Below are 14,131 nucleotides of genomic sequence, written 5' to 3' on the forward strand. Positions count from 1 at the left end.
AGTGCTAGGAATGGAGACATTACAATTTTGTGAGGGACCAAGAGATGTATTGTTGCTTGTCTCTTTGTTCTCCTTTTCTACTCATAAACCCTCATGTGTATTACCCCACCCCTCCCCAAAGCCTGGACAATGTGTCTAGTTCAAGAGGAACCCATAAATGGAGACACGGGGGCTAAACAAAAGTCGAATATGGGAAGTATCTTTGTGACAATTGCAACCCAGGAGAGTCCCTCAAAAATGAGTGGCTAGGAAGCAAAAATCTTAGGGCTTCTCCTGGAAGCCCCATTATAACCACAATGACCTTTGTGTAAAAGGATATTGTATTCATAAATGTAACTGCTATAGGAGAAAAGAAATATGCTCCTCATTTTACAGGTCAGGAAACAAGAGACACAAAGGTGTTTTAGTGTGTGTGTGTGTATGTGTGTGTGTACGTATGTGAGATATATATATATATATATATATATATACACACACACATATGAGAGAGGAGAGGAGAGGAGAGGAGAGGAGAGGAGAGGAGAGGAGAGGAGAGGAGAGGAGAGGAGAGGAGAGGAGAGGAGAGGAGAGCATAGGTTTGTCTGGCCCTTACAAAGATACCCATTTAACCTCATTGAGATGATAATGGATGATGAGGGACAATTCTCATCCTAAAGGACCACTTAACTATTCTACAAAATAGATTGCTAAGTCCTTTCACAGAAAGGGAAAATGGAGAAGTTTGTGTGGTAAAAGATGAATTTGCATTGATGTGGAATGGGTGTGTGGAATGGGAGGTATACTGAGATTTTGCCATCATCTAAAAGTAAATGGGAAAACAAAATCTTCCTCTGTCTAGGATGTTAAAACCTGAAGCCACACCAGTAGAGCCACTGACTTGAGTTACATATCATCCTTACTATGTGACCTTTTCAAACCTAAAAAGATTATAGAGGGAAACATCATGGCACCAAATTAATAATAACAATTCTCTTCCTTATTACTGAAGCAACTTAAAAATCACAAATTAAATCTATTAAATTCTCAGTTTGGGCCAAACTATAGTGACTTAGGTTAAAATATAGTGGTTTTAAAAGTTGGATTCAGGTTATTGAGTTTTGAGTTTCCCATTCCGAAGGTTTGTGGCATTTGGCTGTTTTCCTTTAAACTTGTGTAAAAAATGAAGACTAATAATAATATCCTTGTCCACAGAGTTGTCAGCATGTGCTTGATAGAGCGGCTGGCAAGTGCTAAGTGCTCAGCCCTTATTAATGCTAACTATTTGTGAACATTGGCAGTCTGGTCGCAACAGGACTTGAAGCACAGCAGGAAGTACAGTCGGCCTGCCCCTTGCCCCCACCCCACCCCCACCCCCACTGTGCCCAGGGAAAACACAATAGCTAGCTCTGTGCTCAGTGTGAAAGCTACGGTGACACGCAGGCTTCCTGCCTGTAACACTGAGAAAGCAAAAGCAAGCATGAATACAGTCATCCTCCTGAGCGGCACAGGAAAACAATTCAAGCCTTCATTATAGCATTTTGTTACCTTTTTGCAGTGCTTTCAACCACTGACATCGGCTCTCTTCATTCGATGCATAGACATAGAGAAGCCCATCCTTATACACAATCTGCATGGGGTTGGGGGGGGGAAGCAATGAATTTTGATACAAGTGTTTCATAGTTCAATCTGGTGTACCTGTACATTTTTATGTTATTAGAAATAAACCTTTTCTCATAGAACATATATTAGCTTTGGAATTAATTTAATATGGTAAACTACATATTTCTTACAAGTGCTGGGGTCTATCTTTCTAACCAGTAGAAACCTTTTATGAGGTTGGAGAGATGGTTCTGTGGGTAAGGAAAGCGGGGCATGCTGTGCACAAACCTGCAAGTCCTGTCTTCTGGAAGTCACAGAGAGGAAGATGCCTGGAGCTCCGGAATGAGTAGGAGACCCTATCTCAGGGGAATCAACTGGAGGGTGACAGAGGGTGACCTGGTGTCCTCTTGCCTCCACAGGCAGGTGCCCCCTGCCCTGCTCTTGTACCCACATGCTTATACACCTGCCCCAGTTTGAAAATTACAATACTCTCTCTGGATCAGACTTCTTTTACAACTGGAAAATAATATATACCACTTATGAAAGATCTCCTAGTAGCTGGCTCATCCTACTTCAATAGCTTTCCTTTTATTTATATATAAGTATGTGGTTTCTTTTTCTAACAAATGAGCAAGTATACTCAGAGATAAGTTGTGATGGTGGTGGGGGGGGTTGTTTTGTTTTGAGACAGGGTTTCTCTGTGTGGCTTTGGTTGTCCTGGAATTTCCGCTGTAAACCAGACTGGCTGCACAAAGGTCTGCCTGTCTTTACTTCTCCAATGAGTGCTAGGATTAGGATTAAAGGCATGCACCACCATCACCCCAGCTAAGTTGTGATGTATCTTTATGGGTATATACACACAGGTAGTGGGCTAGGAACTCTGTAGGGCTGGAAAACATTTGTGGCTTTGAATAGCCTCTGTGTCCCTGCTGTGTTTGAGGTCGCCTTCATGGATACCCTCTCCCTTGGTTTTCCCCAACTGGGTGATACTTTTGCAGTAGGTCTGACTCAGCTGAAACCATTCACAAAGTTATTCTATTCTATCTAGCACGGGACTATTTAAAGTTCTTTGGGGGTTATGGGTTAGCAAGGTGGCTCAGAAGGAAGGGTGCTTTGCCATCAAGCCTGATTACCTGATTTTGATTCCCTTAACCCACAGGGTTAAAGGAAAGAACTGACTCCTATAAGCTGTCCTCTGACTCCACCTTCATGCATGTGGAAGCATATCACACACACACACACACACACACACACACACACACACACACACACCTAAATGCTTTTTTTATTTAAAAAAGATTTCTTTGGTGTAAAGTCAAAGTTGGTTAACATAGAATGTAGAGCCCTCCACAGTATAGCCCCACCTGCTTCTGTAGGCTTGCCTGTTTCATGCTCTTATTCCAGCCTCCAGTGCCTTGGTACTTGTTATTTAGTGTGTCCTGCTATCTCCTCCATCTTGGCCAATTAAGGCCCATTAGTCCTTCCCAACCCAAGTGTGACCTCCAACAGAGCATTTTCTGGCCACATTGGAGTGAGGAGCAAGGAATATCCGTCAGCCTCCATCTGAACACTCACTCTTCTTGGATTATGATGCTCTATTTTACCATCTCCTTGGAGACACATGGGGCAGGGTTGGTATTTAATCCTGCATAGCTTCCTACTTACTGTTGTTACCCAAGAGAAGAGAGACACCCCACAGTGTCCCATTAAAGAGATGGGTAGACCCTAAACAGGTCAGACCATGGTAGCTTACACTCTCATCCTGCTTCCCCTCCTTCTGAGAGAAGCAGATTGGCCAGGAGGGTTCTAAGAGACTGCCAGCACACATTTGGGGCTATTCCAAACATTATCAATGTCTAAAGGGGTCATTTTGCAATATGGTTATTTTTCCTGGGCACAGTGAACTAACAGTACAAAATATTAAACAGACTGCCTCCCCCTCTTTTACCTGAAATGGGTACTGTCTCTCCACCGGTGTCTGTTCCTCAAGGTTGACTTTTTCCACACATCTGATTTTCTTAATTTCTATTGATCCTTTTCTGCTTCCTCTTTTCTGAATTCAAAAGCAGACCAGAAACTATATCTGGTGGGTGTGTCAAGGTGAGCAGGGAAAAGTGTACAGCTAAAGATAACGTCTGGAGGAAGACTAAGGGATGTGGAAGTCAACGGAGACACATATTCTGTTGCTCTATGGCTTTTGCAATCATATTTCTAAGCTATGAACACATGTACAAGTATCTGAGTGACAGTTAACAATATTATTTGAGAATTGTATAATATTTATTAAAATTCCCTGCCAAGTGATTAATAAAGAAATCAAAGTTTAATGCTATGAAATAGCTTTACTTCATCTTGGTTTTTGATGGTGTCTTGGTTTTCCCCCTGTGCTCAAGTTCTTAACTACACAGAGATGTTATTATTTCAATTACTGTTTTAAGGCAGAATTGCTCAACCTCAGCACTATTATTAACATTTGAGGATGTGTGAAGTGCGACCTGTGGGCTGTAGGGTATTTTAGTAGCATCCTCAGTGTCTGTCCACCGGATGTTCATAGTGTTTACCCATTGGCTCCCAGAATGAGTTGTGACAGCTGACATATCTCTAATTGTTATCCAATGTCTTCCAGGAAACACAAGTTACTTTAGCTGAGAACTACTATTTTAAAGACATGTTATGATTGTTCTTAATAAAATGAACAAGTAGTTTCCAGTCCTTTCTCTTGATTTATCATATATTTTCTAAAGAGAGGCAGTGTAATATGTTGATACAAGCTGATCTTTACTCTTAGCTAAGAATCCTGGCATTCTTTCATTATAATCAAGGACTTTGCAGAGACTTGGGAAGAATAATAAATAGCACAAAATAAGGAAGGAGATACCATTTTGTCGTATTCATAGTAGGAAAGGCTTGTTTTGGTTAGAACAAAAAGCCGCTCCTTGTAATTATTTGGTGACATTTTCTTCTTTTGCTGTGACTTTTTGAGAAGCAGTTCTTCCAGAATGGATTTACTATCCATATTGTCGTCCTAAAGAAAAGAATTAAAATGATTGCAGTATCTAGCTAGGTCCAGGGAGGATAAAGATGCCAACTTCTAAATATAAAGGCTAAATTAGGAGTATAGCATAGACCACAAATCCCTCCTAGTTTTCTTCTGCCTTTGTTCTGAGTTTTGTAATTACGCAGGTTTTCTACAGCATATTACTTCTTCCCTGACTCATGTCCCACTCTGTATCATACAGTCACCATGTTTGCGCCATCTTCCTGACTAACTCATCAAAATGGTCTCCACTGTTGAAACACTCTATACACACTTATTGAATTGACTAGCAGATAGTAAACTCTTTCAAACTGCACTCCAGGAAACTTACTATCTATTAAGTAACCCATAACTGAAATTTCCTTCCATGCCTGTGGCCAGTGATTTCACCAGATAATCTAAATCACCATAAGCCATTAGTATCGCCGTGAGGGACATTCACTACCCAGGATCATAACTGGGTCTTTTGACATGAAGGATACACGTGTGATTGACAATATCAAGATTAAATCACAGGAAGAAAATGGGTGAAAAGAGAATAAAAAATGTCAAAAGAGATGTGAAGAAGAGTGGAGTAAGCACATTCACAAAGGCAATACTTTTCACTCCCAAAGTATGGGAAAGATGAAAACGGAAAGTATTTAGGGAAAAAAGAAGTGCATCAACTCTTTCTCCTGAGACAGAGTTTTAACCCTGTGTATCAGATCTGATAAAGAAAAGCAGTTATGTTAAGCCGTGGGCCACAGAGATAGATTTCATGTTCTTCTTAGCTTTGTGAAAGTATACCATTATTAGCAGTTAAGTGCCCAGTAGTTCTGATCTATTTTTAATGGTCTCAAGATAATTAAGTTTACTTACCTTAGACTCTGTGGAGCTCAAGTCTACATATTAACTTTAACTCTCAAGCTGTAAGCAAAAAGTTCCTGCTCTGAGGCACCATCTCTCATGTTCTCCCTGACTATGCCAGGGCCATGCATTAAAAGAGAAGATATTTGCATCCTATTAACACTCTTGATCAGGAAGCACCAGCACAGACATTGTTCCCTTAGCATAGATGCAGGTGCAGGCACGGAAGCAAACCCAGGTAGTCACTAGCCAGCCCTTCCTATTAGCCCAGGAATATGAGGAGCCTACCACAGCAGGTAGTAGACAGAAAGGGAGACTAAGAAACACAGGCTGGAGTTCAATAAATCAGCACTAGTCACTCCTCCTGATATAGACCACAGAATCTAAAGTGGGGATTAAGAAAAGCAGCTCTTTAAGTTTATGTACGGAGGTCAGGAGACTCTGACTATTGAAACTATTCTCAAGAGCATTGCTTGATTTATGGGCAGATCACAGGCATTCTTATTCATTAACTAGAAGAAAATGTTGCACACTTTTGGCTTTGGATATTGTTTTGTAGATTTTTAAAAGGAGGGGCAGTTCTTTTGTGAGTGTAGCACAGGACGTGGAGATAAGACAGAGTAGTCGGGACACGAGGTAGGCATAGTTGCAGGCCACTTTGTGTCATTTTCATTCTTTACATTAAAAAACTTTAAAAGCTCTTGCAGATTTTCTTCTACATTGCAGCTAAAACAATACTTCTTAAAGCCATCTATGAACTTAGGAGATCTGATCTGAGCAGTGTTTTAAACAAGCAGGGCTTCATGTCCGGGTAAGAGGCAGTCTTTCCCAGCACTGCAGGATGACTTGCATACTGTGATCTTTATTGAGCTTTCATGCACTTCACATTAAAGATGAATCTGGAGGAAATTATATGGAGAGGATTAAGAAGAACTGTGAAATCCTCCATATACTAGAGGGAAGAGCATGAAGTAGAAAGGGAGACTATGAGGACTTCAATGAAATTCTACAATAAATTTCTAAGAGTTCACAAGCTTTCTGCTCCAGACTAGGTATAACTTGTCAAATTTTAGCATCATGGTTCATTTAATCCTGCCCTTTGTGAATGCTTTCTTTCACTAAAAACATATGATACATGCTTATTCTACAAAACTGAGAACTCAAGCAAGCCAAAGAAAAAGATGAGCATATGTCTAGATTATTTTTTTCTTTTCAGATATGTAGGTATGCGTGCTTAGTGTCATTAAGATGTGTTCACATTCTGTGATGTGTGATTGTTATGTACCAAACATTTGGAGACATGTATCTCTGAAATTATATTCACAGAGACCAGGTCTTCAAGCCTCCACTCCCTAAGGTAGACTCTCAGGTCCTTTTACAGACCTGAAGAATCCTGTCTTGAGGAGTCACACTTTTGACATATTCTAGCCAGCTCTCATGGCTTCTGTTCAGTTTTGGTTTTCCCCTTCTCTGTCTACCTGCTTCCTTCCCCTCTGTGGACTTCTCTAGCTCCAAAGGCGTCTGATGCCCTGGGTCTTGTGGGCATTGCACTCATGTACACTCACGTTATAATTTAAAAAGAAAATAAATTGGCCTGATGCAGTGGCTCAGACTTTTAATCTTAGTGCACTGGAGGCAGAGGCAGGTGAATCTCTGAGTTCGAGGCCAGCTTGGTCTACAAAGTGAGTTCCAGGACAGCCAGGACTACACAGAGAAACCCTGTCTCAAACAAAACAAAACAAAACAAAACAACCAAAAACTAAACAAACAAACAAAAAAGCAAACAAATAAAAACAACAACCCCCCAACTCAAAACTCTTCTTAAAGAGTTTTATGATAGCATTTCACACATTTATCCTTTTTTGTCCCCAATGACCCTACCTCTTCTTGCTTTCCTGCACATAGCACTGCAGTACTCTTTTCCCCCACTTCCTTTGGACCTCCTTCTCTTCTTTTATAGTCTCCCATCTATTCTCATGTCCTACATAGATGTGAACATTTACAGAGAAAGTTAAATCTAGATTTTGCATGTTAGAGAAAGGTGGTATTTGTCTTTTGGGTCTGTCTTATTTCACGGAATCAAATGCTCTCTGGCTTCATTCTGCACAAGTCATGATTTTCTTCTCCTTTACAGCCAAATAGAGATCTGCACTGAAGTTACCTCCGGGGTCCCACTTGCTCCAGGGAGTGATACTCCATAAGGATTAATTAGAAATGTGACGTCTCCTCCTTATTATCATAGCAGCTAAAGGGGCCTCTGACACCCCTGTTGATTCACATGCCTGTTTAATGACCAGCAAGGTCTGATCTGCCCACTATTAGCAGAAGGAAGTCCCAGCAGAGGGTAAGAGTAAATGAAGTCACTTTCACAATACGCTGCCACATGAAACCCAGATTATATTAAACAAGAATCTATTTCCATACAGGAAAGGGTGGGATTTGGCTGGAGTCTCATAATACCACCCACATAGAATAGTAACGTCAATTTGCTTACCAAATAATCCATGCTGCCTATTTCCATAAACATATTAAACTACACACAGGGAGGCAAAACCAACCCTGGCAGAAATCAATACAAAGAAAGCAGCAACTATTATGTTACTAATTACATATGTAAAAGCTACATGTTGCATTAATATGACTCATAATCACTATGGTTATTTAAGATTCACAAGGAAATGAGGGCAATGTGTCAGTTCTTGAGATGCTTGACCTGAGCGGCTGAAATAAAAGTCACTTTTCCATGACCCTGAGTGACAACAAGCATATGTAAGATGGGTGTCTTAGTCAGGGTTTCTATTCCTGCACAAACATCATGACCAAGAAGCAAGTTGGGGAGGAAAGGGTTTATTCAGCTTACACTTCCATGCTGCTGTTCATCACCAAAGGAAGTCAGGACTGGAACTCAAGCAGGTCAGAAAGCAGGAGCTGATGCAGAGGCCATGGAGGGATGTTCTTTACTGGCTTGCCTCCCCTGGCTTGCTCAGCCTACTCTCTTATAGAACCCAAGACTACCAGTCCAGGGATGGTCCCACCCACAAGGGGCCTTTCCCCCTTGATCACTAATTGAGAAAATGCCTTACAGTTGGATCTCATGGAGGCATTTCCTCAACTGAAGCTCCTTTCTCTGTGATAACTCCAGCTGTGTCAAGTTGACACAAAAATAGCCAGTACAATGGGTTTCAGGACTAATGTGTAAGGCTGTTGTGCAGCAATAGACTGTAGCACCTGAGTTGTTTGAAGTAGCTGCGGCACCTGGACAAGGCAGGCCCCTTTCTTATTTTCAGTTTTACTGACCTGATTCATAAAATGTGATCTGTCACAGTCCTCTTACATGAAGACACTTAAATGAAAAAACCTGGCATGCTATAGGCTCCAAATCATCATTTCAAAAATAACTGTGTGGAATGTGAGAACTTAATAGATCCTATTCATTTTACTATAAACAGCCTGAAGAATAAAAAGAGAAGGAATTAATAAAAGACACGTGCACAGACAGACAGACAGACAGACAGACACACACACACACACACACACACACACACACACATTAGTACTGATTATCCTTGCCAACATTTAAGGAGGGCTCACTGTATACCAGACACCATTTAAGACATCAGAGGAGTATTTATTTGTTGGTTATAGTTGCCCAGGGTGATGGGATATGACACATGCCCATGCATACCTTAGAGGTAGGCTATTATAAATCCTATTAGGCATGTCCTGACACAAACATCCTGTGCCAAGGTAGTTTGTGAAATGCCTATACTATAACAGTCACATTGTAGAGTATATTGTAACTGCTGTCTTTAGTTATAGGTGATGAAGCTACAATAGAAAATCAAATTGCCCACTTGTAATTTATATTATATTGGTAAATTGGTAGGTGCTGTTTAAGCTTATTAAGCATGGATTCTGAGAGGCAATTGGCCTTTTCTGTCTCATATTCAAGCACACTTTTGCCAAGTGTTCTCCAAACTCCCTGTTCTGAATCAGGCTGACCCTCTGACTCTGTAATAGAAAGAAGAACAAAAACTGCAAGCAATGAAAAGTATTTAAAAATTCAGCCTTGCTGGACAGTGGTGGTGCATGCCTTTAATCCCAGCACTCAGGAGGCAGAGGCAGGTAGATCTTTGTCAGTTTCAGGCCAACCTAGTCTACAGAATAAGTTCCAGGACAGCCAAAGCTACACAGAGAAACTCTGCCTGGGATACCCCAGCCCCGAAACAAACAAACAAAAACCACAAAAATCTCATGCCCTCCAGAATAGCTAAAAGATAAAGTATTTCCAACACAGGTTACTATTGTTTATCCCAGGGTATAAAAATGCCTGCAGTGCTAAAAGCTCACTGACAGTGAGACTCGCCAGAAACCCTAGTTAGTTTTTGCAAGATGCTGTAAGCCTCCAATTTGATGATGTCATTCAACTGGGCTATTCCACTTGTCTCCCTTGGATGGCTTGATGATGCTTTGCTTCTGTCTATATGCTACTGGTTATTTCTCTTTTTAATGCTTGTTTGCTAAATTCTTAATAAAAACACACTCACTAGGTTGTCATGATGCACACCTTTTTATCCTAGCACTCAGGAGACATAAGTAAGCAGATCTCTGTGAGTTGGAGGCCAGCCTGGTCTACAGAGTGAATTCCAGGACATCCAAGGCTACATAGAAGAACCCTATCTTGGAAAACAAAAACAAAGCAACACAACCAACAAAGAAAAAACCCAAACACTCGTTTGAAACTGTAAATACAGCTAGCTATTGTAGACCATTCTCGGAACTGTATGGAACATCAAGTCACACTGGTAATGTGTTGGAGTTGGCGTTTGAATTCTGGTCACTTAGCTCTAAAGTCCACATTCTTGAACAGGATATCAGTGACAGAAAACAACATGGCCACTGTGTGACCTAAACCTGAGAAGACTAACCTAAACACAAGAAAGCAGCCATAGAGTGTGAAAGCTTGGAGTAACTTTTTACTAAAGATATACTGAACCCTAACGTCCTAAGCAACTTTGTTAAAATGACAAAGCAGTGATCTAATAGCTCAGGGAGCTAGATTCAGCTGTCTTACCTTAGATGCATTAATATTATGGCACTGGACATACTCAAATAACTGGGCATGGTGGCACATGCCTTTAATCCCAGTACTTAGGAAGCAGAGGCAGGAGGGTCTTTATGAATTCAAGGCCAACCTGGTCTACATTCTGAGGTCCAGACCAGCCAAGACTACACAGTGATATCCTGTATCAAAGAGGGGGAAACACACACAGACACACACAGACAGACATACACACACATACACATACACACAGAGAGAAACAGAGAGACAGAGAGACAGAGAGGCAGAGAGGCAAAGAGGCAGACAGAGAGTTGCAGAGAAATTCACATATGAGAGCGATTTCTATGTTCAACCAAAGCTACTTCCACCTTAATAAGGCACACTGTTGAGGGAACTAGACATAAATGTGGATCTAATATGACCTGTGCACGGAACATTTACCAGTGAATTCTCAGAAAGATGTGACTTTGAAATAATCATTCAGTGGAATGCCTCAATACAGTGTTAGACAGCAAAACTCCAGGCTAGGGTACAGAATGAAGGTAAAGAATGCTTGTCAATCATGTATGTACAAGGCTCCATATTTTATCCCTGGCTCCAGAAACACAGACACTATAGATGAATTATAATGCATATTTTGAATAGTGCTAAAAATATTCAGCCTTAAAAGTGGGAGTAAATGGCAGGTAGTGAAGGAGGTGGGAGCTGGAGACAGGAGAGAGATGGGGTATACTTAAATTGGTCCAGTCTCTGGCAATGGAAACCTCTTCCCTGAATAGTTCAAGATGTTCTTTAGAAGGGATAGTGGAGGCAGCACTTTCTAACCCTTTTCTTGCCTTATTGTCTTCTTTTACATGTTGTTTAGCTATAGATTTTTATTGACTGGTGCTAAAATATAAAGTGATAAATGTATTGGATAGGCAGGAAGACTAGTCAGGAGAAGGGAGGTACTCCAAATGAAGATTCGGCAGGGGTCTGAAAAAGAAATTGGAGAGTCCTTTGACAACTTAAATAGTCAAGTATTTGCCCAAAGTTGGTCCTGTTTATTTTGCTAAACAACTGAACATAATACAATGGTAAGCTTAAGCAAGAACAAGAAGTACAATTCAGAATCAGTCAAAGTTGCTGAACAACAACAACAAAAAAGCCTTTGGTACTGGCTTTCAGCTCTGTAGACCCAACAAGTCCCGATTTCGCACGACACTGTGCAGGTCAGAGTTACAGTTGATCTTGGCATGAGACAGACAGAAAAACTAATGTCAACACTCACATCCTTAACATTTTGGAAGACCAAATGTTGACTGCTCTGAGATAAGCTTATGAAAACAAGGCAAACTTTGTTCTCACCAAGAGAAAATTCCAGTGCTACTTCTGTCTGAGATCAAATTGGCTTTGCACATAAGATTCATCTTCTGTGCCTTCTGGAGAGTTTCTGAGCCACCTTCTCTTATTTTGAGCAACCTCTTCCTTTTTGCCTCCCCTCCCCCTGGCCACTCCCTCTGGGCATCTTCATCAGAAAAATAAAAAGTGGTAAATCTATCAGTTAGCATTGGCTTAGCATCTATTACTCTCTAGATGTGGACTGGCATAGGCAAGACCATCACATATGGATAGGTTCAAATCTTTCTTTGTCTCTCTGCAACTTGACATATTACCTAACCCTGCTAAACCTCAACTTCCTCATCTGTAAACACGGTAAAAACAATAACTGCCTTGAAGGGTTTTGAGAAGTCACGAGAAAATGGCAATGCCCTGACCAGCACCGTAGGAGATGAGGCTTCTCCACACCACTCTATAGTTACATTGAAAAATAGTCTGAAGACAATGATGTGTGCCTCAAAGATAATTTTCCTTTCTCATGCCCTGTCCCCAAGCTCTTTACATATTCTCAAGTCAATAAGCACCTGTTCCTTATGTTTGTTACCAGCTCTCTTGGGGACCAGTTACCTTCAAATCAGGGTGAATCAGCTAGTCTGGATGGTGTATCTGTACCACCACAAATACTTATCCAAACACATACTGGAAGTGACTCTAAGGGTGATTCATGGTCCAATAGCATGATTACCTCCTGGAGCTGCTTAGAAAGCATACTCTTCACCACTAAGATGTTCTAGAAAAGAAGCCCATACCCACACTCATGCAAGCAAGTGGGTAAAAACACAGTAGAAAGGAGACTTGTTCAGAGGAAGAACAGATTCCAAGGGAGTGAGAGGAAGTGGGAAGAGCCGAACTAAATAAATACTTGATCAAAATATTTTACATCCATGTATAAACTTATCAAAGAGTAAATTAAAAAGGTAAAGGGCACAGCTGACTCTGGTGACTCATGCGAACACTAGAGCACTGACAGAAACTACAATTTATTTGCAGTATTTATTAAAATCCAGTGAAATCATTGTAGCTAGCAAGACCTCTTTAATTCTATGGTCGTGGGAAGCAAATGCACCATTTGTCTCCCACGTCTCTCTTTCCATCGTGAAACACTCTTAATTTCTGGTCTATGGAGAGTTCAGGAATGGAAAAGCAAACATTTGTAGCTGAAAAAGCATGATAAAAAAGATAAAGAAGGGAAGGTACCTCTTAAAGCTCTTTTGTTGTTGTTTGTTTGTTTGTTTTGCGAGCAGTTATAGAGACAGTGTGAAATGTCATTGCCATGGCAGTATGTGAAGAAGCACGAGGAGAAAATCAACAGAGGGAAGAGCACAAAGCTACATCCAGCTGGTCGTGCTAGGCACCTAATCAGGCAGCCTCTCAGAGTGAAAGTTTGAGCAAGGTGAATAATTCACAGTAAAACTATAGGGATTTAAGCCTCTGGTCCCCAAATTACAAGCTCCCTTTCAAGTCCCAGGGGCAGCCCAACACCTCTGTATTCATAATTTTGTGTTGGTTTTTTTTCCTGAGATGGGCTTTCCAAAATTTAAAACCTCCAGGCACCACAACATCTGGGTCCAAACCTATTCTGTAAGATAATGACACTGCGTAGTCGCAGGCCACTTAAACGCACCATTTGGGCTCCTTCTGTCTCCCTGGGGTCCACCACGGTGAAGCGAAGCTGCTCCTGCAAGAACGCAACCTCGGGCTGTCCTCTCTCCAGCAGCAGTGAATTGTGTCACATTTTTTTTTTCTGGCTGTTGGGTCAGAAATGGCTGTACGACTCAGTGCCCCCAAAGCATTTATTGTCCTGCAGGGCCTTACACAATCCCACAGGAAACCACGCTCAACACTTAGCCAACACTTGTTGATGTGATTGAATGCAATGAACACAGAGACAAAAGCATATTTCAGAAAGGCTCTAATACTGATAACTGCAGCTCCTGCTTTTCCCAGGCAGCTCTTGGGGACATGTGATAACGCTGCCTTTGTTTCTAGAGCTTTGTGCTGGAAAAGACAAGAAAATATCTTGGTGAAACCCGACTTCTGACGCTGACTTCTCGCCCAGAGGCAAGAGTCAGGAAATCATTATGTAATGCCAAAGGGTACAGAGAATAAGCAATGAAAACTTCAAACCAGCACTTGGACAAAGGGAGGCTGGAGAATAAGAACTACACCCCTGAAAGTGCACATATCCATGTGTGCAATAGTCAGTAAATATGGGGCCCAATATAATG

At 41.2% G+C, this 14,131-nt stretch overlaps 1 protein-coding gene across 2 annotated transcripts in view; it reads right to left on the minus strand.

The window, feature by feature from the left end:
• Positions 1–13,671, minus strand: part of Bmx (BMX non-receptor tyrosine kinase) — a 62,704-nt gene extending 49,033 nt beyond the window's left edge. Inside the window, exons 1-4 of one of the 2 annotated variants that reach the window (XM_029473273.1) lie at positions 13,528–13,639; positions 4,457–4,603; positions 3,527–3,631; positions 1,525–1,606 (exon numbers count right to left, since the gene is read on the minus strand). In XM_029473273.1, the coding sequence (XP_029329133.1) occupies positions 1,525–1,606; positions 3,527–3,631; positions 4,457–4,603; positions 13,528–13,530 (337 nt within the window). In that variant the 5' untranslated portion in view covers positions 13,531–13,639. Of the gene's footprint in view, positions 1–1,524; positions 1,607–3,526; positions 3,632–4,456; positions 4,604–13,527 lie in introns of both variants that reach the window. The other variant, XM_021153332.1, reaches the window with a different exon arrangement.
• Positions 13,672–14,131: the final 460 nt, after the last annotated feature.

Source organism: Mus caroli, chromosome X, assembly GCF_900094665.2.
Source record: "Mus caroli chromosome X, CAROLI_EIJ_v1.1, whole genome shotgun sequence".
NCBI classification, from domain to species: domain Eukaryota; kingdom Metazoa; phylum Chordata; class Mammalia; order Rodentia; family Muridae; genus Mus; species Mus caroli.